The sequence below is a fragment of the Balaenoptera musculus genome, chromosome 8 (assembly GCF_009873245.2).
Source record: "Balaenoptera musculus isolate JJ_BM4_2016_0621 chromosome 8, mBalMus1.pri.v3, whole genome shotgun sequence".
NCBI lineage: Eukaryota > Metazoa > Chordata > Mammalia > Artiodactyla > Balaenopteridae > Balaenoptera > Balaenoptera musculus.
The window spans coordinates 15,049,809-15,074,708 of record NC_045792.1 but is presented as its reverse complement, the minus strand read 5'-3'; the positions used below and the strand labels follow the sequence as shown (position 1 = coordinate 15,074,708).

General features: G+C 49.1%; 1 protein-coding gene across 1 annotated transcript in view; it reads right to left on the bottom strand.

Moving 5' to 3' along the window:
* DSCAML1 (DS cell adhesion molecule like 1) overlaps window positions 1-24,900 on the bottom strand; it is a 347,779-nt gene that overhangs the window by 51,794 nt on the left and 271,085 nt on the right. Inside the window, exon 11 of the mRNA XM_036859273.1 lies at window positions 24,584-24,760. Coding sequence (XP_036715168.1) covers window positions 24,584-24,760 — 177 coding nt within the window. The remainder of the gene's footprint in view (window positions 1-24,583; window positions 24,761-24,900) is intronic.

Sequence of the window (24,900 nt, the reverse complement as noted above, 5' to 3'; positions counted from 1 at the left end):
GGAGTACACACATTAGGGGGCACTGTGGTTGACTGCAAGAATCAGACAGCATTTCCCACCCCCGCATTGCGGGAAGGACCCCTGCTCACACTGAGTTCTGCAGAGTAGAGAGCCAGCTCAACAGACCCCCTCACTGGCCTGCTTGGGCCATGGGACAAGAGGATGGTCTGTCTTCTCTCTCTTTACACCCCCCCCACCCCGGAGGCTCCCTTCTGGGGCACCGCATCCCTGCCCCACTTCTGTGGATGCCCCTTTCTTTCCCTCCTAGCATCCTCAGGATTTTTCTCCCCTCCAGTTTTGTTTTGTTTTGTTTTTGGCTGCCTGCTTGGCTTGCGGGATCTTAGTTCCCTGACCAGGGATTGAACCTGGGCCCCCCTGCAGTGAGAGCTCAGAGTCCTGACCACTGGACCGCCAGGGAATTCCCTCCCCTCCAGTTTTAAACACCTACTCAGACAACATTCTTCCCAGCAAACTCTCCAGGGTCCTCTGACTTCTAAGGACAAATAAGCCTTTGGAGAAAGGAAGGGAGGCATGGAGCTGTAATAGTGTGACCTGAGACGCCAGGCAGTGGGCGAGGGGACATCTGGAACAGGTTTGGGGGATGAAGGGTGGTTTCTGGCATTCCCCGAAGTCACCATGCAGCCAGCTACCTCCTCTGCCTTCTGTCATGTGGGACTGGATCCTGAGGGCAGCTCTGGCTCCTGGCCCCTGCACCAGCATCTCAGCACAATCCCCAGCCCCGGCTCATCATATAATGAAGCAGATAAATTTTACAATGCACGGCATCACACCAGTATACAATAAAACGCGGAACACAAATAACGAGGTGCAAGTTATAATGAAGAAAAAGCCTGCAGTCAGAGACACGCGAGTATGAATTATTGACTAAGGTTTTACACTCTCAAGGATGTGCGGAGGAATATTTTTCTATCAAAGGTTTGCATAATTCACTCGTATAAACCTGGGTGGAATATAGAGTAAGATTTTACATCAACAAGTCGGGCCTTGCATTGCAGAAGCCTGCATTTTTCCTGGAGGACTGAAATGCCGGGATGTGGCGGGAGGGGCGCATGAACTGTTTCTGCTCCCCGTGAAGTGAATGGTCAGAGACTGGGGCCTGGCACCCTTGCCTGGCCTGAGCCCTTAGGCCTTCCTGGGGAAGAGGAGGCCTAGCTCTCAAGAGGCCGCCGCTGAAGCCACAGACGAGCCGGGGGCGTTCATGCTGGGGGGGGTGGGGTGCGTGCGCGTGCACGCGCGTGTGAAGGGGGATGGGGGCAGGGTCAAGCCTCAGCGTAGGTCACAGGTCCAGAGAAGGAAGGGGAAATGATGAGTCTTTCTTTGGTAGGAGGACCTCAAGGCTCTGCACCGGAGTGAGAAACTGGCAGCTCATCCCTGTTTTGCTCTCCAGGTAGGGCTGTACTAGCCTGTCCAGGGCCTGTGTGTGAATTATAAAGGCACCCCTCTGGCTGGAGGCAACATGGTGCTGGGAGCCAGAGCTTGGCCAGTGGAGCAGGGACTGGGTTCCCGACTTGACTTGCCCCTTAGGCTATGTAACTTTGAGCAGTGCACAACCTGTGCATTCATACATGCCAGTCCCACCTCACAGGGTCTTCCCAATCAGGTTTGTTCAAAGAGACAGACACAGGGGCAACCAGAGACAACAGGGCCTCAAGAGCCCACTTGGTCCTTCAGCCGTGAGTATTAACCACACCTGGGGCCGGGGGGGCTGGGCTCCCTTCACCATTGTTATGGCAAACAGCATGCAGCAGAACCCGATGTTCTCCTCACAGCCCTGCAGCTCAGGGCAGGTTCAGGTGAGCTCATCTGTGAAGAAGAAGAGACTGCTTCTGTGGGCCCCACCCAGCTTGAAGAGCTTGGGGGCCAGACGGACGTGTTTCTACCCAGCTATGTGGTCTTTAATACAGGCTACTTGACTTCTCCGAGCCTCAGGCTCATTATGGGTACTATTCCCACCCCAAGCGTCTCATGCTCCTCTCCTGTTCCAAGAAAAGCATCAGATAAATACACGCACACCTTAAGATGTTACTTGCCATCTATTTTACAGAATCACAGAGTCCTAGAGTTGCAGAGCCCACATAACGTTCAGTATAGTAGCTACTAGCCACACGCGGCTATTGGCCACTAGAAACGTGGCCAGTCCAAACTGAGATGTCCTGTGACTGTAAAGTACACACTGGATTTCAAAAACACAGGAAGAAAAAGAAAGAATGTAAAATAGCTCCTTAATAATTTTACGTTGATTACATGTTAATATTTTAGATATACTGGGTTACAAAAAATATACTATCACAGTGAACCTCACCTGTTTCTTTTTACTTTTTTGAACATGTGACAACTAGAAGATTTTAAATTACATAGGCGGCTTGCATTTTGTTTCTATGGAAGGGCACAGGTATAGATCATCTGCCCAGACCCTTCATTTTACAAATGAAGAAACTGAGGCCACGCAGGGAAGTGGTTTGCCCCGGTCATACTAATAAACAGCAACACTTCTTAAAAGTGGACAGATGGGAGAGGCGATACATAACGTATGAAGCTCTAACACTAATGGTGGAAGGTGAACTGATGCCAGGAGAACTAGCGCCCAGGTCTTCAGAACATAGAATGACAAGCTCCAAATTACTCGTGAAACATCATGTCTCGTTCTGGGCTCTCTACCTGATGGAGGACGTTGACAAGCTGGAGTGCGACCAGGAAGATGGACAGACTTCAAGCCATGCCATTTGAGGAGTGGCTGGAAACTGGGAGCGTGTAACTTACAGGGAGTGGGTGGGACATGGCTCAACAGCTCTTCAAAAGGGGGAAGGCAGACCTCCTGTTTGGCCTAAGAAGGAATTTTCCAGTAGTTTTGGCTGTTTAGGGAAAGGGCTGCAGTGGAGGCAGGGAGCTCCCCATACTAGACCACCTGGGCAGCGTGGAGAAGATTCCAGGGCAGCGCAGAGAAGATTCCATGTCTTTGGGCCCCTGCGGGTGTCCGGGTCTCAGGAGAGAGGAAAGATGGTCTGGGAATCCGGCTCATTGTTATGGGAGGATTCTGTGAGCGTACTCTTCGTGCGTACAGGGGTCTTCAGCCCCTCATCCTGGGCCAGAAGCAGAGGACCTGCTTCCTCTTTTCGTCCTGCCCTACGCAGTCTGCCGTCAATGCCAGAACAGGGGACTGTGTCACTGTGCCCCTCCCCCAGACCCTGTCCAGGCTTCCAAGGGCCAGGGTGCCCTCCTGAGCCCACAGACCAGGGGCCTCCGCCCTCCTGGCTGCTGTACTTAACAAGGCAGCCCCCTAATAGAGGGGAGCCCAGGGCAGCAGGTGCCCGCCCTATCTGCTCTCCTCTTCCCTCCATCTCTCTCTTGCTTCTTGCTCTGGACCACAAAGTCGCTCTGCTCCCCTGAATCACAGTGGTAAACATAGGTGAATCTTCACTGCACCGAGACCTGGCTGTGCTCCAGAGCACTTCCTGCGTTGAAGGCAGACCCCAGGAATTCCCTAGAGAGATGTTCGTGTGTGGTCACCTGCAGGAGCACAGATGCACGCGTGCGCACACACACACACAGAGGCAATGTCAAAAACACCCCCAATGGACAGTCACAAACACGGTCACCCTCACAGCCTACACTCTGACACCCTTACCGTAAACTCACACGTGGTGTCATACACACGTAGCCTGATGCAATTGTCAATTGCATGTCAATATCCTGATGTGATTGTCTAACACATATCTACTCACAGCCCTGCGTCACATAAGTGCACCCTCCCTCTACACACACACATACACACACACAGACACACACACACACACACACTTTTATGGTTACCTTTTACTGGGAACTTCCCATGTACCATGTGCTGGCAGTGTTCTAGTACTTTACATGAATTAAGTCATGCGGGTAGGTACTGTTATTATTCCCCAGCTCCAAAGCCTGGGTCCCGATGTACTTCTTGACCAAGCACCATGGCCTTCCTGTGCCCACAATGCCCCTGATGGAGCAGGCAGTCTGCTGGATGCCTTGGCCTCTTGGTTCACGGCTTACTGGCCTTCCCCAAAAACAACCATGAGAAGTAAGTCTTACTATCCCCACTTTTCACATGAGGAAACTGAAGCTTCCAGAAGGCAGTTTTTCCCTCTTTAAGCCTGTGCTACTGTAGGGGCTGGTCACCTCTGGCTGTCTGTCTGTCCGCCACGCATGCACAAAGAATCTGGCTTTGGGAAATGGAATTTGGTTGTCAGCAAAACGCCGTGGCTTCTCTATGGTGGGCGGCCTCGGCAGGCCTCTCCTAGGGCAGGTGTCAGGGACTGCAGCTTTAGGGGCACGGGCAGGAGAGCCAGGGAGGGGGCGGGGGCTGTACGCACAGGGCTGAGTTCTGCGTGACAAGTGCTAACAGCAGCCGCAAAGGCAACACAGCGCTCCAGTAGGACACAGGAGGCTTTAATGAGATACAACTTCTCTGCTTTCCTGCAGTGTAATTCAATTAGCAGCCAGGGAAACCTAATTTCTTTTTACAAAGAGGGGTGCAGTAAGAGATTCTCTGGGGACTTGGGAACAGGGAGGGGCTGGGCTTAAGGGCATCAAGGAGACCCAAGTGGGTGTGAGCTGCCCCTTAATACATAGCTCCTTCCAACACAGCTCCTTTAGGTGGGGAGGGTGGGCTCTTCCCTGGGGTCCTGTGGAAGGTCCTGGGGTGAGCTGGGCCAGTCTTTTTTTTTTTTTTTTTAATTACCAGACACACATACACACACACACACAGAGGGAGGCAGCCACAGAGGGAGGAAGGAGCTGGCATCTCTTCTACATGAGTTCAGGTGACTGCAGTCTCAGGGTACATGACGGCTCCTGGTTCCCGCTCGTGCCCACCCTCGAAGGGTCTGGATCAGCAACTTCATCTCGGCCCACTTTTGACCCCGTGGTACTGGTAAATATAGGACTCCCAACAAAGTCCACTCTGACGCATGGCCACATATGCCAGATTTGCCAAAATAGGTCTTGCAAAGCCAGGTGGCACCTGCTGAGCTGCTTGAATCCTCCCACGTCCTTTATGCTCTAACTTCCTCAACTTCTTCCCATTTACACCAAAGTCACTTTTTTTCTCTGTGGGCCAGTCTCATTCAAAGCTTTACAACCCCGGTACTTGGTATAGCGCCGGCACTGCACATGGCCAAATTGGGGCAGATTCTGGTCGAACCCTAAGGGGCTTCCTGATGACTCCCAGGGCCCTTCCCTGACACCCCATATCACTGCAGATACCTCTGCCTCCTCTGCCTCCAGAGATACCTCTGCCTCCTCTGGGCATCGAGTGTCCCTGGCACAGCCCATGCCACACTGCAGTGTCCTTGGCTCTGACTGTGAGACTCCAGGGCAGAAGCATCCGTGTTCAGGACTTAGCATGATTTTGTGGAAAGAAGGCAGGCTCTCCCAGTGCCCTGGGGCAGCCTGCCCTGGTCCACAGACTCACTCCAGGGCAGGAAGGAGCCTCGCTGGGCCTCTGGCTTGCAGGCCACGGCCTTATAGCCCTGCAGAATTCCCAGATTTCCTCCTCCTGGATCCAATGGGGCTTTATAGGCTGGAGCCACAGAGAGGAGAAAGGCACCGGCCTCCACAGTGGATTCACCCCCGCCCCTCGCTCCAGGGCCCTCCTGGGGCAGCAAGCCGAGGGGAGAGGAAATCAATTTCAGAAACAAGACAGTTGTCAGAATCCGATGTAACCAGTTCACGTCTGTGAAATTACTCGCAGGCCGGCTCCTGTCACCCCCAGGTCCTGCCTGGACCAGCTGCTATTTACATTTTAATTTGATGTGAGAGGCTGATAGATTTTTAAAACACCACAGGACAGCTCTGCTTCCTCACTCCCCCCCCCCCACACCCCGAGCATCCACAGACTTTCTGACCAACCCCCAGGATTGGGGATGGAGTTCTAGGGCCCCTAGACCCAGCCATGGGGATTATAAACTCTGCACCTACTTGGCCCCTCCTTTACCGCTCCAGCTTCCCTCTTCTCTGGGATCCCACCCATAAGCTGGGGTGGGCTGATCTTTGCAGTTTACAGAACACCAGAACATCCTTTATCAGGAGCTTCATTCCTGTTAAGGAGGTAGCCTGGGGGCTTTTAGCCCCCAGAGTATCAGTGAGGAAATGGAGGCTCAGAGAGGCTAAGTGTTTTGTCTAAAGTCACACAGCTGGTGAGCGGCAAGAAGCAGCAGCCCCAAGTCCCCTTGACAATTCACCAGCGCCCTTTCCTCTGCTTTCATCCAGCCTTCTCCTTCTGCCTGGTGGACTGTTCTCCCACCTTGGGCTTTGTCCCAGAAGTAGGAAGCTGGGTGGGAATGACACGATGTGGAGGAATCCTGGGGGCAGTGCAGGAGGCTGAGAACTGGAGGGCTGGGCCGGTGGGGCAGGAGGCCAGTCCAGGGCCAGCTGGGGCTGGGGGCAGGAGTTAGGGGGGCGGTGAGTCGGGCCTTCTCTGTCTCTATCCCCCTCCCTCTCTTCTGCCTGATGATTGGAGCTCAGGTGGTGTTTCTGACAGTCCCCGAGTCACCAGGGAGGGAAGATTCAGTTACGAATACCCAAAGGAGGAGAGCAGTGTGTGCAGGAAGGAGGACGTGGAAGAAGAAGGACATGAATGCCACCAGCTGTTGGGAGAGGCCTGATAAAATGGGAAAGAGGTGTGGAATGTTGCATTCCAAAAGGAAGCCTGGGGTACTTCTTAACCCCATTCGTGGGCACCGGTGTATGATAATCCTAGAAGTTCACATTATTGCCGGCTTACTATTTGCAGGCACTATTCTGTATTCCTTTACATGCGGTAACTCATTTAATCCTCAGAACGACCCTGTTTTTATTCCCACTTTACAGATGGGGAAACTGAGGCTTAGAGAAGTAAATTGCCCAAGGTCACACAGCTAGTAGGCAGCAGAGCCAGGATTCAGGGCATCTGTGGTTTTAGCCATGATGTGACACTGGTCAGAGAAGGGCAGGAGGCAGGGGAGCAGGATGGGGGTGCAAAGAGTCCAGCTTCTCTGAAGAGAAACGCAGCCAAACTGGGGGTGAAGCAGATTGGTCTGGGAACCCGGACAACAAGGGGTTAGGCTGTTCTGCTCTTCTAGGTGGGTGGCCTGGGGGGAGGGGGTTGAGGAGCTTTCCACAGGGTCTGAGGGAAGAACCCTAGTGCTGGGTGACCCTCCTCTTCCATCCCCATTCAAGTGGATATCCCTCTGGTCCTTTCTCTGCCTCAGGCAGGACAACCTCAAGGCCGATAAGGTTGGAAGAAGGGCAGCAAAGTCATGGTGTTCTTCACCAACCTTAAGGACGGGACTTGACTGTCTCAGGAAGTCCTTCTGAGAGTCTAACTGAAATCTCTCCAAGAGTCTCATAGAGTTTTTTGCTAAAAAGGATGCTTTCTCTGGCACGCTAAAATGCTTTTCTGGATGTCCTCCTCCTTGCCTTTGGGAGAGGCTTTTCCAGGGGACAGCGCGTGCCCTGAAGGCTCTAGAGAGCTCTGCACACCACCTTGCCATGGGAGAAGGGAACCTCCCAGCTCCGAGGCTCTCATCTCCTTTTGTTTCCAAAAGGATTCCAGGCACCCATCTGAGGTGAGTGTGCCCCTCCTTCCCCCCAACTCAGCCCACTCCCCTCCCTCCCTCCAAAGGCTTGTGTCTCTGCTCCTTGTTAACAAGATCCTGACAAGAACCGCAGCCTTGTTTGGCAGTGTGAGATAAGCTGCCACAAAGGGGCATTGTTGGCATGTGGGGTGGTCGCCTGGGGAGGGGCGGGGTGGGTGGGAGAAGCTCTTTGCGTTCAGCCCTGGCAGCCGCTCCAGGCTTCCCCTGGGGAAGGGCTGGTGTTGGGGGTGCCTTCTGGTGCCTGCTTTGTTTTTTCCTTCTTAAAGAGCCAGGGCCTAGCGTTGTTAATTTGATTGCACCCACTTCGGCTTCTTGTCTCCCCTGATTAGCCAAGCTCCACCTGAAGCATGAGATTAATTCAAATTGCATGGAAGAAATCAGCCTCGGCTCTGAGAGCTGGTGGGGAGGTGCCAGGGGACCCTAGCTGTCCAATGCCTGTGCACGTGGGGAGCAGAACCGACAAACAGTGTATGTGTGAAGGGGGCGGGGCGCGGGTCATCAACAACTATGGGGCCTTTGAGACTTGGAGTGCAGCCCTGTTTCTGCTGCACGGTGGGCGCAGCTGAGACCCTCAGACTCACCAGGTCTTGCTTTCTCCAGCCATAAAATGGATCAGTCAGTCCCTCTCTTGACTGCTTGCCAAGGAGCATAAGCACAGGGTCGGGGCCCGGGAGGTGGGGGTAGTATTCTCACATGAGGGTGGGACTTGGTCCTCCATGGCCTCTGGTCTTCTACTCTGCCCAGAATCTCAGAAAAGTGATAGTGATAATGAAAACAGCTAGTGTTTATTGAATGCTCATTATGTGCCAGGCACCCTGGTTAATGCTTTACATGAATTATTTCATTAAATCCACCCCCCAACCCTAGGAGGTGGGTCGTATTTTTATTCCCATCTTAGAGATGAGAAAACACTCAACTCTGAAATGACCCTGAATATCAGAATCCTTTCAGAGACAAAAGGAGACACCACCATCTTTCTTTAATTACTTGGAAGGTAGTATTTAGGGGTCATTGCTGTGAATACCCTAGAGCTGGAGTCACCAAACTTTTTCTGCAAAGGACCCACAGTACATATCTTAAGTTTCGCAGGCCATAGGTCTCTGTTTCAACGACTCAACTCAGTTGCTGTAGCTCGAAAGCAGCCATGGACAATAGGATATGAAGAATGGGCGTGGCTGGGCTCCAACAAAGCAAGCGGCTGGCCGGATATGGCCGTTGGTCAGTTTGCTGATCACTGCTCTAGGGTTAGTGCACAGGAGAAGCTGGGCTTGTCGACTCTCAACAAAGAAGGAGTTTCTGTTAGGAGGCTGGTTGCATTCAGACAAGGGCAGTTGTAGGATATTGGAAAGGAGAGCACTTCAGCTTCCAGAGTTCTGGAAAGCATGCAGTTATGGATAATAAATCACTGGGCCTGGGGATTGTTGTGGTTTGAATTGTGTGCCCCAAAAAGATATGTCCAGTCCTAGATCCTGGTACTAAGGTAGGAGATAGATGGGCCCCAGGCTGAACAGTTTCTCCCCTGTGGACAGAAACTCCATAATAGCAGAAACTCCATAAAAGCAGGATGATGGAGGAGGCTGGGCCCTGCCCAGATGGAAGATAAGAGACCACGTATTCCTCATTCTTGAAATCAAGGAGACCTCCCCGACTACACATGCGCAGAAAGGCTCCGTGGAGGTCAAAAAGGGAGGGGGTGCCACCTCGTAGTAAGTGATGCCAGCTACCCATAGGCCCCTTCACTAGAATCCATCTTGGCCAAGAGATGCGCACGCACACAGGGGAGGACGCTGAGATACACCAGATACGGACTCAGAACCAGGCAAAGCAAGATGACTGGTCAAAGGAAACCCAGAAGAAATGCCACATAAAAGTGATTTAAACTGCCACGAGTGAGCGACTCTCTCTCTCTCTAGGCCCGCCCATGTGTCTATCCACACGTACTCTTTTTCCTCCTCATAAACACTTTACTTGCTTCACTACTTTCCGTCTCTGTGTGGAAATTCATTTCTTCACAGCTGACGGGCCAGGGCCTTGTCGCTGACCACTGGTCCCTGGTGGTCTGGTGGCCAGGATTCAGCGCTCTCACTACCGCTGCCCAATCTCTGGCTGGGAATCGAAATCCTGCCTCAAGGTGCTGCAGGCCGAGGCCACATGAGATCAGGACCTGTGACTGTGACCTTATTTGGAAATAGGATCTTTGCAGATATAATTAAGACGTCTTACTGGAGTAGGATGGGCCCTTAGTCCAATATGACTGGTGTCCTTATAAGAAGGGGAAGGGAGACACACACAGAGGGAAGATGGTGTGAAGACACCCGGGGAGACAGAGGCAGAGGGTGGAGGGATGCATCTACAATCCAAGGGATGCCCAGGATCGCTGGCAGCCCCCGGAAGAGGCAAGAAAACACGTTCCCTGAGAGCCTGCGGAGAGAGCACAGCCCTGCCGGCACCTTCATTTGGGATTTCTAGCCTCCCAGAACTGTGAGAGAATACAGTTCTGTTCTTTAAGCCACCCAGTCTGTGGTACTTTGTTACAGGGGTCCTAGGGAACGAATACAAGGTTCCAGTGTGTGACAGAAATTCCCTGTGCAGAGTTTCCAGGAGGACAGCCACAGCCTGTCCCCATGGAGCTGGAGGGGGCTTCCTGAGGTGGGAGGTTGTGGGCTTCACCCTCTCTGCTCTGTGGGGAGCCCACCCCCGTTACACCCCCAGCGCCATGGACAGGCTGGCAGCAGGCGAGCAGCGGTGGGAGCGTGCCTGGGCCACAGTGCCCTTGCCCGCAGCTTCCACCCCAGCACCTGGCCCTGGGATGCACACCCGCTGCCCATGAGCAGTGAAAGCAGGAGAAAATTTTCTCCGAATCTCGACTTTGCTAGGTCTCAAGTCTCCGTAGACCTGAGAGGCCCATGTGGGAGCCTGACGGTGTCCTGAGGACCGGGCGGGGATGGGGTCAGGGCTTGGGCTGCCGGGGAAAGCCCACCCGTGTCACCCTTCCCGGCCCAGGATAGGACAGCTGTTAGTCACACAATGACTCGTGAGTCACCTGGTGAGGTGGGAGCTGTAGGGGTCACTGGGTCCAGCACACTTCTCTGGGTAGAAATCCTGGCAGAAGGGCAGCCAGGGTTCGGCTGCATCAGGGCACCCCCAGCACGAAGCAAACATGTCATCTATCCACTCCCATTTTTTTTTTTTTAATAATTTGAAAAATATTTATTTATTTGGTTGCCCTGGGTCTTAGTTGCGGCTCACCGGCTCCTTAGTTGTGGCGTGCGGACTCTTAGTTGCGGCGTGCGTGGGGGATCTAGTTCCTGGACGAGGGATCGAACCCGGGACCCCTGCATTGGGAGCGCAGAGTCTTAACCACTGCGCCACCAGGGAAGTCCCGCCACCTCCTTCATTTTTATTGGTGGCACCGTCATACTTATCCCTTAGCCTGGAGCCCTTGACTCTCCCCCATCCTTTTGCCCAGTCCATCATCCGGGCTGGCACCTGTTCCTTCTCAGCGACTCTTAGGCTCCCCCTTTCTCTCCATTCCCTGCTCAAGACCCGAGGAGCACATCCAGACTTCGGCGCCACTATCCATCCCCTCATCCCCAGCCCTCCTATCAGACGTCCTCCCCACCGCCTCCCACGCCTTCCACCTGCCCGCCCTCCTTTCTTCCCTTTGTCGATCCAAACCCTACCTATTCCTAAGGTTCCACCCGAGTCCTGCTCCCCTAGAAATCTCTGTCTGACCATGTCTGTCCACACTGGGTTTTTCCTTCTCAAATCCAACACTGCACGTGTAATCCCAGACCTTTTTATTTTTTTTTTAAATTTTCCAGTCTGGATGCTTTGTATTTATTAAAGTGAATTTAGCAAGATTTAAGTGTACAAAATCAATGCACATAAAAAAAATTTTTTTTCCTATTAGTATAAACAATCAGAAAATGAATCGGACTTTGCCTTGCTTCCTGAAGGTTAGTGCCAGCTTCCTAACTAGTTTGTAAGCACCCTGAGGGCAGGGATGGTGACTTATTATTATTTTTTTTTTGGTGACTTATTCTTGCTGTTCTCTGTTTCTCAGACCTTGAGGCCACGTTGGACACATAGGGGCTTCTCAGGAAGTACATGTTTATGGCTTGACCGATCCAATAATTTATTCCGCCCCTGCCATTCAGAGGGGCTTTGATCACAAACGGCGGAGCAGTTCTGGGCTCCCCACTTATGGCAGGGTCTGGAGGCGCTAATGTAGCTCTTGGCCTCTCTGCATTTTCTTATCTAGTAAACTGAGGCACCCAGCGATAGCCCTGACTCCCTTGTGCCTCGAAATTACTGGCACATTTTCCTTGGTTGGCAAGTACAATGAGTGTAATTTTGTTATTACAAATTTTGTTATTAACATCCAGACTCGCTGGAGCTGAATGGAGGGAAAGCCTTGGATGATCCCGTAGAGCCCAGATCCATCTGGAAGGTCTGCCATGTTCACGGTCATGGGGACTGACTGCAGGGGTGACGGTGGAGTGGTGGTGATGTGCTTTGTGCCACCACTGCCCAAAGCCTCTAAGAAGGACGTAAGGGCCCAGATGAGGGCGTGGGACAGGAGCTTTCAAACTGGGAATGGAGGTTGCACAGGCAGGTTCATTCCTGTTCCTTCACTAAAATCTCTCCTGCTGTCAGGGGACCTGGCTTGCTGTGATGATGAGAGGGGGTGGGACTGGGTTGGGGGGTTGTTTCACATGGAGATGTTTTTTTTCCTACCTTAAAACCTTTGTACAGAGGTCCCTTTGGGGGCTGGGTTTGGACGTGACATAATTTGCTCCAATGATACTGTTGGCCTTTGGAGGTCAGTACGATCTCCCATGTTTCTCTGATTTAGACTTGCTTTTTTAAATCAACCTCTAAAACACTAAAGGCCCCAGCTTCTGAAAGATAGGTTCTGGAACTGTGATCACACTGCCTGCCAGGTCTGCACTGGCGCAGCAAATGTCACCCACTCGTTGAGCTCTGTTAATGCCTTGGGGGCTGAGGGAGAGGGAGAGAAGAATCGTGACTTCTCTGAGCACAGGAGCAGACTGAGTCCCAGGGAGAGGGAGTGACTGACCTCAGTTCACCCGGAAGCAGTGGGGGACGTGGGGGACAAGAGATCAGGACTCTCATCTCCCTGGTCAAGGCCTTCCTGTTCCCTAAGCCTTCTACTCATTTTGGCCTCCCTGGGTCCTACATAGGGTGGGGGAGCCCAAGTTGGCCCATGGCTTGACCTCCTGGCCAGGGCTCAGTGGGGGCTGCAGGAGGGAGCCTGGCCTGGTGACAGGATGCATCCAGCCTGGTCTAGAAAGGGAGCTGTGGGCTCTGGGCAGCCATGTCCTTTGGTTGGAGACTCCTTGCCCTGTGGGAAGGGTGGGCGCTGAGGAGGGCAGAAGAGGCCCTTTAGAGCAGGAGCCCCAGTCACCAGGCCTAAGGGAGGTGCTGCTTCTGCCTGACAAGGAGGAGATTCCTTTGGGCAAATTTGAAATTAGGACCACCTCAGGTCATCAGATACACAGTTATCTTTCCAAGGTTTTGCATCCTGACCTCTGCACCAGTGGTCAACCACTCGTGGGTGACCTGGTCTACCCAGGCCCGGGGCTTCCTTCCACCAGGGTGGACACCCCCCGCTTCCCCACTCCCCCAATCCCCACTTGGTTCCTCCTCTCCTCCCTCCTGAATTCTGTGACTCTGCAGCTGCCTGTGCACTCTGGAGGGCTCTTGGATATGGCTTTAATTGGTCTGACATTTTGCTAAACAAACAAATCAAAACTCAGACCAAACAAAGAGCCCTTATGGGTTTAACTGGCCAAGGGCTTTGCCTTGGCCCCATCACTGGAGTTTTCACAGAGTGGAGGAGAGTCTGGGGGATGCAACACGACCTATCTAATCAGGTAACCTGCGGCACAAGGGGGCTGCCGAGTCCTGTTCAGTAGTGGCATCAAAACACAGCCAGCAAGATAGCCTCATCCACCAGAGGGCAGACAGCAGAAGCAAGAAGAACTACAGTTCTACAGCCTGTGGAAGGAAAACCACATTCACAGAAAGATAGACAAAATGAAAAGGCAGAGGGCTATATACCAGATGAAGGAACAAGACAAAACCCCAGAAAAACAACTAAATGAAGTGGAGATAGGCAACCTTCCAGAAAAAGAATTCAGAATAATGATAGTGAAGATGATCCAGGACCTCAGAAAAAGAATGGAGGCAAAGATTGAGAAGATGCAAGAAACGTTTAACAAAGACCTAGAAGAATTAAAGAACAAACGCCTAGAAGAATTAAAGAACAAACACACAGACATGAACAATACAATAACTGAAATGAAAAATACACTGGAAGGAATCAGTAGCAGAATAACTGAGGCAGAAGAACGGATAAGGGACCTGGAAGACAGAATGGTGGAATTCACTGCCACAGAACAGAATAAAGAAAAAAGAATGAAAAGAAATGAAGACAGCCTAAGAGACCTCTGGGACAACATTAAACGCAACAACATTCACATTATAGTGGTCCCAGAAGGAGAAGAGAGACAGAAAGGACCCGAGAAAATATTTGAAGAGATTAGAGTCGAAAACTTCCCTAACATGGGAAAGGAAATAGCCACCCAAGTCCAGGAAGCACAGAGAGTCCCAGGCAGGATAAATCCAAGGAGAAACACGCTGAGACACATAGTAATCAAACTGACAAAAATTAAAGACAAAGAAAAATTATTGAAAGCAACAAGGGAAAAATGACAAATAACATACAAGGGAACTCCCATAAGGTTAACAGCTGATTTCTCAGCAGAAACTCTACAAGCCAGAAGGGAGTGACACAATATATTTAAAGTGACAAAAGGGAAGAACCTACAACCAAGATTACTCTACCCGGCAAGGATCTCGTTCAGATTTGACGGAGAAATCAAAAGCATTACAGACAAGCAAAAGCTAAGAGAATTCAGCACCACCAAACCAACTCTACAACAAATGCTAAAGGAACTTCTCTAAGTGGGAAACACAAGAGAAGAAAAGAATCTACAAAAACAAACCCATAACAATTAAGAAAATGGTAATAGGAACATACATATCGATAATTACCTTAAACGTGAATGGATTAAATGCTCCAACCAAAAGACACAGGCTTGCTGAATGGATACAAAAACAAGACCCATATATATGCTGTCTACAAGAGACCCACTTCAGACCTAGGGACACATACAGACTGAAGGTGAGGGGATGGAAAAAGATATTCCATGCAAATGGAAATCAAAAGAAAGCTGGAGTAGCAATACTCAGATAAAATAGACTTTAAAATAAAGAATGTTACAAGAGACAAGGAAGGACACTACATAATGATCAAGGGATCAATCCAGAAAGAAGATATAACAATTATAAATATATATGCACCCAACATGGAGCACCTCAATACATAAGGCAACTGCTAACAGCTATAAAAGAGGAAATCAACAGTAACACAATAATAGTGGGGGACTTTAACACCTCACTTACACCAATGGACAGATTATCCAGACAGAAAATTAATAAGGAAACACAAGCTTTAAATGACACAACACACCAGATAGATTTAATTGATATTTACAGGATATTCTATCCAAAAACAGCAGATTACACTTTCTTCTCAAGTACACACGGAACATTCTCCAGGATAGATCACATCTTGGGTCACAAATCAAGTCTCGGTAAATTTAAGAAAAATGAAATCATATCAAGCATCTTTTCCAACCACAACACTATGAGATTAGAAATCAATTACAGGGAAAAAAACGTAAAAAACACAAACACATGGAGGCTAAACAATACGTTACTAAATAACCAAGCCATCACTGAGAAAATCAAAAAATACCTAGAGACAAATGACAATGAAAACACGACGATCCAAAACCCATGGGATGCAGCATAAAGCAGTTCTAAGAGGGAAGTTTATAGCAATACAAGCCTACCGCAAGAAACAAGAAAAATCTCAAATAAATCTTTCAGTGTAAGGTTAGATTACACCTAAAGGAACTAGGGAAAGAGGAACAAACAAAACCCAAAGTTAGCAGAAGGAAAGAAATCATAAAGATCAGAGCAGAAATAAATGAAATAGAAACAAAGAAAACAATAGCAAAGATCAATAAAACTAAAAGCTTGTTCTTTGAGAAGATAAACAAAATTGATAAACCATTAGCCAGACTCATCAAGAAAAAGAGGGAGAGGATTCAAATCAATAAAATTAGAAATGAAGACGGAGAAGTTACAACAGACAACACAGAAATACAAAGCATCCTAAGAGACTACTACAAACAATTCTCTGCCAATAAAATGGACAACCTGGAAGAAATGGACAAATTCTTAGAAAGGTATAACCTTCCAAGACTGAACCAGGAAGAAACAGAAAATATGAACAGACCAATCACAAGTAATGAAATTGAAACTGTGATTAAAAATCTTCCAGGGCTTCCCTGGTGGCGCAGTGGTTGAGAGTCTGCCTGCCAATGCAGGGGACACGGGTTCGAGCCCTGGTCTGGGAAGATCCCACATGCCGCAGAGCGGCTAGGCCCGTGAGCCACGACTACTGAGCCTGCGCATCTGGAGCCTGTGCTACGCAACAAGAGAGGCCGTGACAGTGAGAGGCCCACGCACCGCGATGAAGAGTGGACCCCGCTCGCTGGAACTGGAGAAAGCCCTCACACAGAAACGAAGACCCAACACACCCAAAAATAAATAAATAAATTAAAAAAAAAATCTTCCAACAGGGGCTTCCCTGGTGGCGCAGTGGTTGAGAGTCTGCCTGCCAATGCAGGTTCGAGCCCTGGTCTGGGAAGATCCCACATGCCGTGGAGCAACTAGGCCCGTGAGCCACAACTACTGAGCCTGTGTGTCTGGAGCCTGTGCTCTGCAACAGGAGAGACCACGATAGTGAGAGGCCCGCGCACCGCGATGAAGAGTGGCCCCCCCGCTTGCTGCAACTAGAGAAAGCCCTCGCACAGAAATGAAGACCTAACACAGCCAAAAATAAATATAAAATTAATTTTAAAAAAAAGACCTAAAGAAGAAATACATGGCAAATATCTTTCAAAAAAAAAAAAGAAAAATCTTCCAACAAACAAAAGTCCAGGACCAGATGGCTTCACAGGTGAATTCTATCAAACATTTAGAGAAGAGCTAACACCCATCCTTCTCAAACTCTTCCAAAAAATTGCAGAGGAAGGAACACTCCCAAACTCATTCTATGAGGCCACCATCACCCTGATACTAAAACCAGACAAAGATACTACAAAAAAAGAAAATTACAGATTATTATCACTGATGAATATAGATGCAAAAATCCTCAACGAAATACTAGCAAACAGAATCCAACAACACATTAAAAGGATCATACACCATGATCAAGTGGGATTTATCCCAGGGATGCAAGGATTCTTCAATATATGCAAATCAATCAATGTGATACACCATACTAAAAAATTGAGGAATAAAAACCATATGATCGTCTCAATAGATGCAGAAAAAGCTTTTGATAAAATTCAACACTCATTTATGATAAAAAACTCTCCAGAAAGTGAGCACAGAGGGAACCTACCTCAACACAATAAAGGCCATATAGGACAAGCCCATAGCAAACATCATTCTCAATGGTTAAAAACTGAAAGCCTTTCCTCTAAGATGAAGAACAAGACAAGGATGTCCACTCTCACCACTATTATTCAACATAGTTTTGGGAGTCCTAGCCACGGCAATCAGAGAAGAAAAAGAAATCAAAGGAATACAAATTGGAAAAGAAGAAGTAAAACTGTCAGTGTTTGCAGATGACATGATACTATACATAGAGAATCCTAAAGATGCCACCAGAAAACTACTAGAGCTAATCAATGAATCTGGTAAAGTTGCAGGATACAAAATTAATGCACAGAAAGCCCTTGCATTTCTATAAACTAACAATGAAAGATCAGAAAGAGAAATTAAGGAAACAATCCCATTCACCATTGCAACAAACAGAATAAAATACCTAGGAATAAACCTACCTAAGGAGGTAAAAGACCTGTACTCAGAAAACAATAAGACACTGATGAAAGAAATCAAAGATGACAAAAACAGATGGAGAGGTATACCATGTTCTTAGATTAGAAGAGTCAATATTGTGAAAATGACTCTACTACCCAAAGCAATCTACAGATTCAATGCAATCCCTATCAAATTACCTGTGGCATTTTTCACAGAACTAGAACAAAAAATCTTAAAATTTGTATGGAGACACAAAAGACCCCAAATACCCAATGCAGTCTTGAGTGAAAAAAACAGAGCTGGAAGAATCAGACTCCCTGACTTCAGACTATACTACAAAGCTACAGTAATCAAGACCATATTGTACTGGCACAAAAACAGAAATATAGATCAATGGAACAGGATAGAAAGCCCAGAGATAAATCTATGCACCTATGGTCAACTAATCTGTGACAAAGGAGGCAAGGATATATAATGGAGAAAAGACAGTCTCTTCAATATGTGGTGCTGGGAAAACTGGACAACTACATGTAAAAGAATGAAATTAGAACACTCCCTAACACCATACACAAAAATAAACTCAAAATGGATTCGAGACCTAAATGTAAGACTGGACACTATAAAACCCTTAGAGGAAAACGTAGAAGGAACACTCTTTGACATAAATCACAGCAAGATCTTTTTTGATCCACCTCCTAGAGTAATGGAAATAAAAACAAAAATAAACAAATGGGACCTAATGAAACTTAAAAGCTTTTGCAAAGCAAAGGAAACTACAAACAAGATGAAAAGACAACCCTCAGGCTGGGAGAAAATATTTGCAAGCTAATCAGTGGACAAAGGATTAATCTCCAAAATATATAAACAGCTCATGCAGCTCAATATTAAAAAAAATCAAACAACCCAATCCAAAAATGGGCAGAGGATCTAAACAGACATTTCTCCAAAGAAGACATACAGATGGGCAAGAAGCATATGAAAAGCTGCTCAACATCACTAATTATTAGAGAAATGCAAATCAAAACTACAATGAGGTATCACCTCACACCAGTTAGAATGGGCATCATCAGAAAATCTACAAACAACAAATGCTGGAGAGGGTGTGGAGAAAAGGGAACCCTCTTGCACTGTTGGTGGGAATGTAAATTGATACAGCCACTATGGAGAACAGTATGGAAGTTCCTTTAAAAACTAAAAATAGAATTACCATATGACCCAGCAATCCCACTATTGGGCATATACCCTGAGAAAACCATGATTCAAAGAGACACACGCACCCCAATGTTCATTGCAGCACTGTTTACAATGGCCAGGTCATGGAAGCAACCTAAATGCCCATCGACAGACTAATGGATAAAGAAGATGTGGTACATATATACAATGGCATATTACTCAGGCATAAAAAGGAACGAAATTGGGTCATTTGTAGAGACGTGGATGGATCTAGAGACTGTCATACAGAGTGAAGTAAGTCAGAAAGAGAAAAACAAGTATCGTATATTAACGCATATATGTGGAACCTAGAAAAATGGTAGAGATGAACCTGTTTGCAGGGCAGAAATAGAGACACAGATGTAGAGAACAAACGTATGGACACCAAGGGGGTAAATGGCGGGGTAGGGGGCGGGTGGTGGTGGGATGAATTGGGAGATTGGGATTGACATGTATACACTGATATGTATAAAATAGATGACTAATAAGAACCTGCTGTACAAAAAAATAAATAAAATAAAATTCAAATATTAAAAAAAAAAAAAACAAACCTCAAGAAACACAAAAAACAAAAAAAAACACAGCCAGCCCCTTGCAACCTGGACTTTCTTTGTACCTGCCTCTCGGTGAAGCATTCTCATTGAAGATGCTTTATTTTTTCCCCCATGTGTCATTTGGAGGACGGATTGCCTCTTTCTCCTTTTGGTCATTATCTCTCTTTTTTTTTAAATTTTACTTTGTAACAGGGAGATAAAAGGTAGCTCTGTGGATGTAGTATTTTCTTCTGTTAATTACATTTATTTTTCAACCAAGTTCTGGGAGGCAGTCTGGTGTCCTGAAAGGACCATGCACACAGCTAGAATCATAGATTGTCTGAGCTGGCAGGGACCTTGGGTTCAGCTATGACTAGATTCTAGTCCAGGCCTCTTATTGTCCAGATGGGGAAACCGAGGCCCAGAGAAGGGAAGGAATGGCTCGCAGATACGGAGCCAGTGAGTCAGAGTCGGGACCAGCAACCAGTCTTCTGTCTCTTGCTCTGTGCTCTCTCTACCAAACCGTGAGTCCACAGAGGCAAGCTCCTGTCTCAGCTGGAATGGTATCACCCAATGACCTTGATCCAGTACCTTCCCTTCCCTGAGAAGGAGCTATTGCCCACCAACCTCAGAGGCAAGGTATGGGCTCTGTAAATTGTCAAGTGCTGAGCGCTGTGCTGTGACAGTTGTAGGCTGGGCTGTGTGCTCAGGCACTCACGGCCTCAGCACCACCCACGCTCTCGGGGTCAGGGAGGAGTGGGGACCGATTGGGACGGAATGGTTGCCAACACGGGTGTCCAGGGGCTAGGAAAGTCTTTTGCTCCCTTTAACGAACTCTTAGAAATCTGGGGGCTCGAGGAAAGCAATTCTCTAAGAACCACCTCTGGAATCCCAACCACCATCAGACCCCTGAGCTCCCGGAACTCTGGTTTGGTGCCTGATATCGAGAGTCAACACTGCATAAAAAGAAAACATTTTGCTTCCAAAACCCATAAGCACCTCACATGTATTCTCCCTGCCCATCCTCCCTTCATTCTCCACCAGACACCCTAAGTTCCCCCTTCATCTGATGACACGCACGGCCTTGCTGGCCTCCATGCTCTTGCTATACTTTGTCCTCATGCTGGAATGGAATGACCTTTGCTTCTGTTGGCTCTTGTCAGAATCCTTCTCTTCCTTCAAGTCCTACTTAGTGACTGTTGCTTTTGTGGAGCTTTTCTTGGCTTTCCCTTGTTGGCCCTGCAAATTAAAACTGATTACTCCATCCCTGATTCTCTCTGTGTCACATTGTTTGTGGCTTTTTAAGGCACTCATCACTTTGTGTATTATAGTTATTTTGGGTATATGTCTATCTCCTCTTCAAGATCCTAAATTCCCTGAGAATAGCAACTCCATTTTATCCATCACTAGATTTTCAGCACCTAAAACTAATGATTGCTCATGATTATTGAATGTGTATTTGGTGCCAGGTACTGTGTTAATTGCTGTAAGTGCGTGTCTCACTTGGATCCTACTGATGAGTAAATAGCATTATATTTCCAAACTTACAGAGGAGGAAATTGGGGCTTACAGAGATTGCTGTCCAAGATCCCACAGCTATCAAGTGGCAGAGCTGGGATTTGAACCCAGGTCTCTCTGGTTCTAAAGTCTGTGCTCTAATCCACAGAGTTTTATGGACTATTTAGTGAGTGCCCAGTGAGCGTCTGTTGAGTTATCACTGGAAACTGTCAGGGTCAATGGTTCCCAACAGAGGGCAACCACAAACGTCCAATTTGACACTTGATTGCTTTTTATGATGTATATCCCTTTGATATATTTACTCTCTTACTTCTGCTTGGCTAAAGCGGGGATTAAGGTCAGTTTGCCTTCTGAGAGGTCACACAAGTGTGAGGTCTGACAAGGTGGAGCCGTATAGGGTCAACGTTTTCCTGAGCGTGTTACGGGCATCAAGGACAGCCGTGCAATTGGCTTTGTAAATGGCAGGTCTTTCTGTAGCTGGCCTTGCGGGTGGCGGGGGGACAGTGCTGGCGGTGTGGGCTGTCTGAGATGGACTGAGGGATGACCAGGAAGGGCTTAGCCCTGGCAAGCCCATCTGTGACCCACGGGCCCAGGTCCTGTGGGTCCTTCCCTATCTACCTGCGCCTACCTGGGGGAGGTGGGAGAGGTAGAGGGAGAATGAAGGAGGAAAAGGGCAGAGCAGGCAGGGGGAAGGATATCCAAGGGGAGGAGCTGAGGGTGGGTTACCTGAAGCAGTGTGCCCGCAGAAAAGCAGCAGGAAGCAGGATGGAAGTTCCCAAAGAAGGTCAGGACCACCCCCCCATCACCAAACTGTCCCATTGTCACAGGAGCCCCTTCTGGCAGCCAGATGCTGGGTGGAATGATTCAGGCTGATACTGAAAAGCAGTCAGACTCTCCAACCCCAGGCAGAGGCCCCAGCTGTGCTCAGCGCTCTGCACCGACTGCCCTCAGGCCTCAAATTCCTCCTCCTCTCCTGCTGGCATTTGGGGCAGCACAAGGGCCTCTAGCATGGCTGGCACGTCACTGGGGAGAGCGGGGCTGGAATGGAAGGAGGCGTTTGTGACAGAGAAAGTTGTGCAAGGAAAGGGTCATCCGAGGGGGCACACGTGGGTGAGGGTTTGGAGACCCCGAGTGTGCAGAGGGTGTGGGAGGGGGCACAGCTGGAAAGCAACCTGTGGGGGAGGGCCGTGTGAGGGGGGATGCTGCGTGAGCAGCTCGGAGAGACTGTGTCACAGGCAGCCGATGAGGGAGGCGCGGCGAGTGGGAGAATATGAGCCGGAGACGGAGCAGATGAAGGGAAGGTGTGCGCCTGTGCCTCACTATGGAAGGAAGCAGAGCAAAGTGACAAGGTGGCTGGAATGAGGACAAGGGGGAAGACGGAAGGAACAAGGTCCAGATGCTGCTCACAAGTGAGGACAAGTAGTACGGAGCTCCCATCATCCCTTGGGAAGAGGGGCCAGAGGCGGACGCTACTGCGAGCGTAGTGGCTGAGTGTGCGACCTGGTGCTGCACGTGTTCACGAGGCTGCCCTGGATTTACGAGATGTGTGCTCGTAGCTGCTGCCTGGGTCGTGAAGTGAGGATGGCACCGAAAAATGCAGGTCCAGAGGGGAGAAGCGAATTGCCCAGGACGCCCCAGGACATCAGCGACAGGCCGACGTGAACTGGGTCACCTTGCACACAGCCCACCTCCTGACCCCTGCGTCTCCCTTCACCCACATCCACCTCAGCGCCACAGAGAAGACACGGGCCACAAAGGCACCGCCACGCTTGCCCAGTAGAATCCCCTAACTTAGAGAAAAAGGGCAAAGACCAAAAAAGAAAAAAAAAAAAACCTGAGAGTTTGGGCTCTTTTCTCCTGCTGACGGTGGGGAGATAAGGATCAAATACCAAGGACAGCGATAGTTCCACGAGGTGCCTACTATTCCTCTTGCCTCACGCAGGCAGAATTAGCAAAGTTCTCCCCGGCTGAGGGATGTAGATTGATTGCCTGGTTTTATTAAGGACAAAGTGCTTTTTGATAGTGTGAGGGAAGAGCTCCCCAGGGCGGGGATTCCGGTGCCTGGAGCTTCCCGAGCATCGATCGATTGCTGGGGCTTCCCCGTCTTGTGCTGAGTGAGTTAGGGTTTGGCAAGCAATAAAGAAGCTATGATTCTTAAAGGCGGGGACTCCAGGGAGATGCTGGGCTGGCCACACACTGGGCGCTGCTCTCAGCTGCCTTTCCTACACGTACCTTGGAGTGTCTCCCATTAAAAACGAAACTGGTGGCTAAATCTCTGACGGCCTACTGGGTGCCAGTTACCATACTGGTTGCATTATCCATGTCATCTGACTTACTCTTGATATAAAACATAACAGGTAAGGCGCTCTCTTGACCCTCCTTTTGTACATCAGGAAAATGAGATACAGAGGCCAAGGAAACCCGTAGAGGTCACTGTAATTACCACACGGCGCCCAGATTCACAGTTGGCTTGGTCAGATGCTAAAACTCAGGCTCTTACTGCTGTTCTCCGTGGCCCATGGTCTGTTTCATGACAAAGGGCCAGACACTGTCCTGACATGATTCCTGGGGGCTCACTATACAGACCCCTAAGAACGTAAAGGGATAGGCTTGTCCAGTAGGAATGTCTGTGTGTGACTTAACAGAACTCAGGGATATTCTAGAGTTCAACACCATTGATTCTGGCTCTAGGTCTGGGGATTTAGAAGCCAGAGATACGGTACTGAGCTAGAGTGAGTTTTATTGCTCTTTTGGCTTTTCCGAAGATTTTTCCCCTTTCCATGATCAGTTCCTGTGTTATTTACGATGATTTTGGAGCTGAGTGGGCTGGGAATGAACCTCTAGCACAGGTGAGGAAAGGAACCTAGAAACGTAAAGTCACTTGCCCAAAGCCAGGAAGCTCATCAGGCAGATCTGGAATTGGAACCCAGGATTTCTGCCCATAGGCCTATCTCCTACATTGCATACGTGGTCTCCTCCTTGCTAAGCCACAAACAGGTTAGGGCTTCCCTGGTGGCGCAGTGGTTGAGAATCTGCCTGCCAATGTAGGGGACACGGGTTCGAGCCCTGGTCTGGGAAGATCCCACATGCCGCGGAGCAGCTGGGCCCGTGAGCCACAACTACTGAGCCTGCGCATCTGGAGCCTGTGCTCCGCAACAAGAGAGGCCGCGATAGTGGGGGGCCCGCGCACCGCGATGAAGAGTGGCCCTCGCTCGCCACAACTAGAGAAAGCCCTCGCACAGAAACGAAGACCCAACACAGCCATAAATAAATAAATAAATAATTAAATAATTTTTAAAAAACCCCATTCATTAAAAAAAAAATACAGGTTATACACTAGCAAGTGTACATTAAATAAAAGAAATAAATTGTTTGATATGACTATTCAGATGGAATTGCCAACCTACAGAGCAAAATAAATGGGATGTCGTACGATACTGTGGTACAGCAAATCATGAGCTTATCACGACTGGAATGGAGTGAACTGGGGCCATTTAGAGTGAGGCCATTGTTTTAGATGAGAGTGCTTTTGAATCCCCCATCAGAGGTTCCCAAGCCCACCTCTGTCTAGGAATCCTTCCTGCCTTCCCTTCACAGAAGGAGCAATGGAAACCAAATGGGGAGGCAGGGTGAGTGCAGAGATGGGCCTTGCTCTATGATCAGGGGGTGTTCGGAGGGTTGCATGGGGGCAAGACTCACTCTTAACAGTGAGGAACATGGACTTGCTGATGTCGGTGCCCACGCCGTTGCTGGCCTGGCAGAGGTAGTAGCCGATGTCCTCTTCCAGGACGTGGCGGATCAGTAGCGAGCTGTTGGGCAGGATCTGGATGCGGCCGGTGAGGGGTACTGGGTGGTATTGCTGGGGGTTCCCGCTCCCTGAAACGAGGCGGCAATTAGGAGGTCTGGTGTCTAGGCCGGGGAGGGTCGGAGTGCCTCAAGGAGTGGCCCTGATACCTTTCTCTTGCTGATTTGGGCCATTCTGTAGCATCCCCAAAGTGCTGGGAGCTCACATAGTT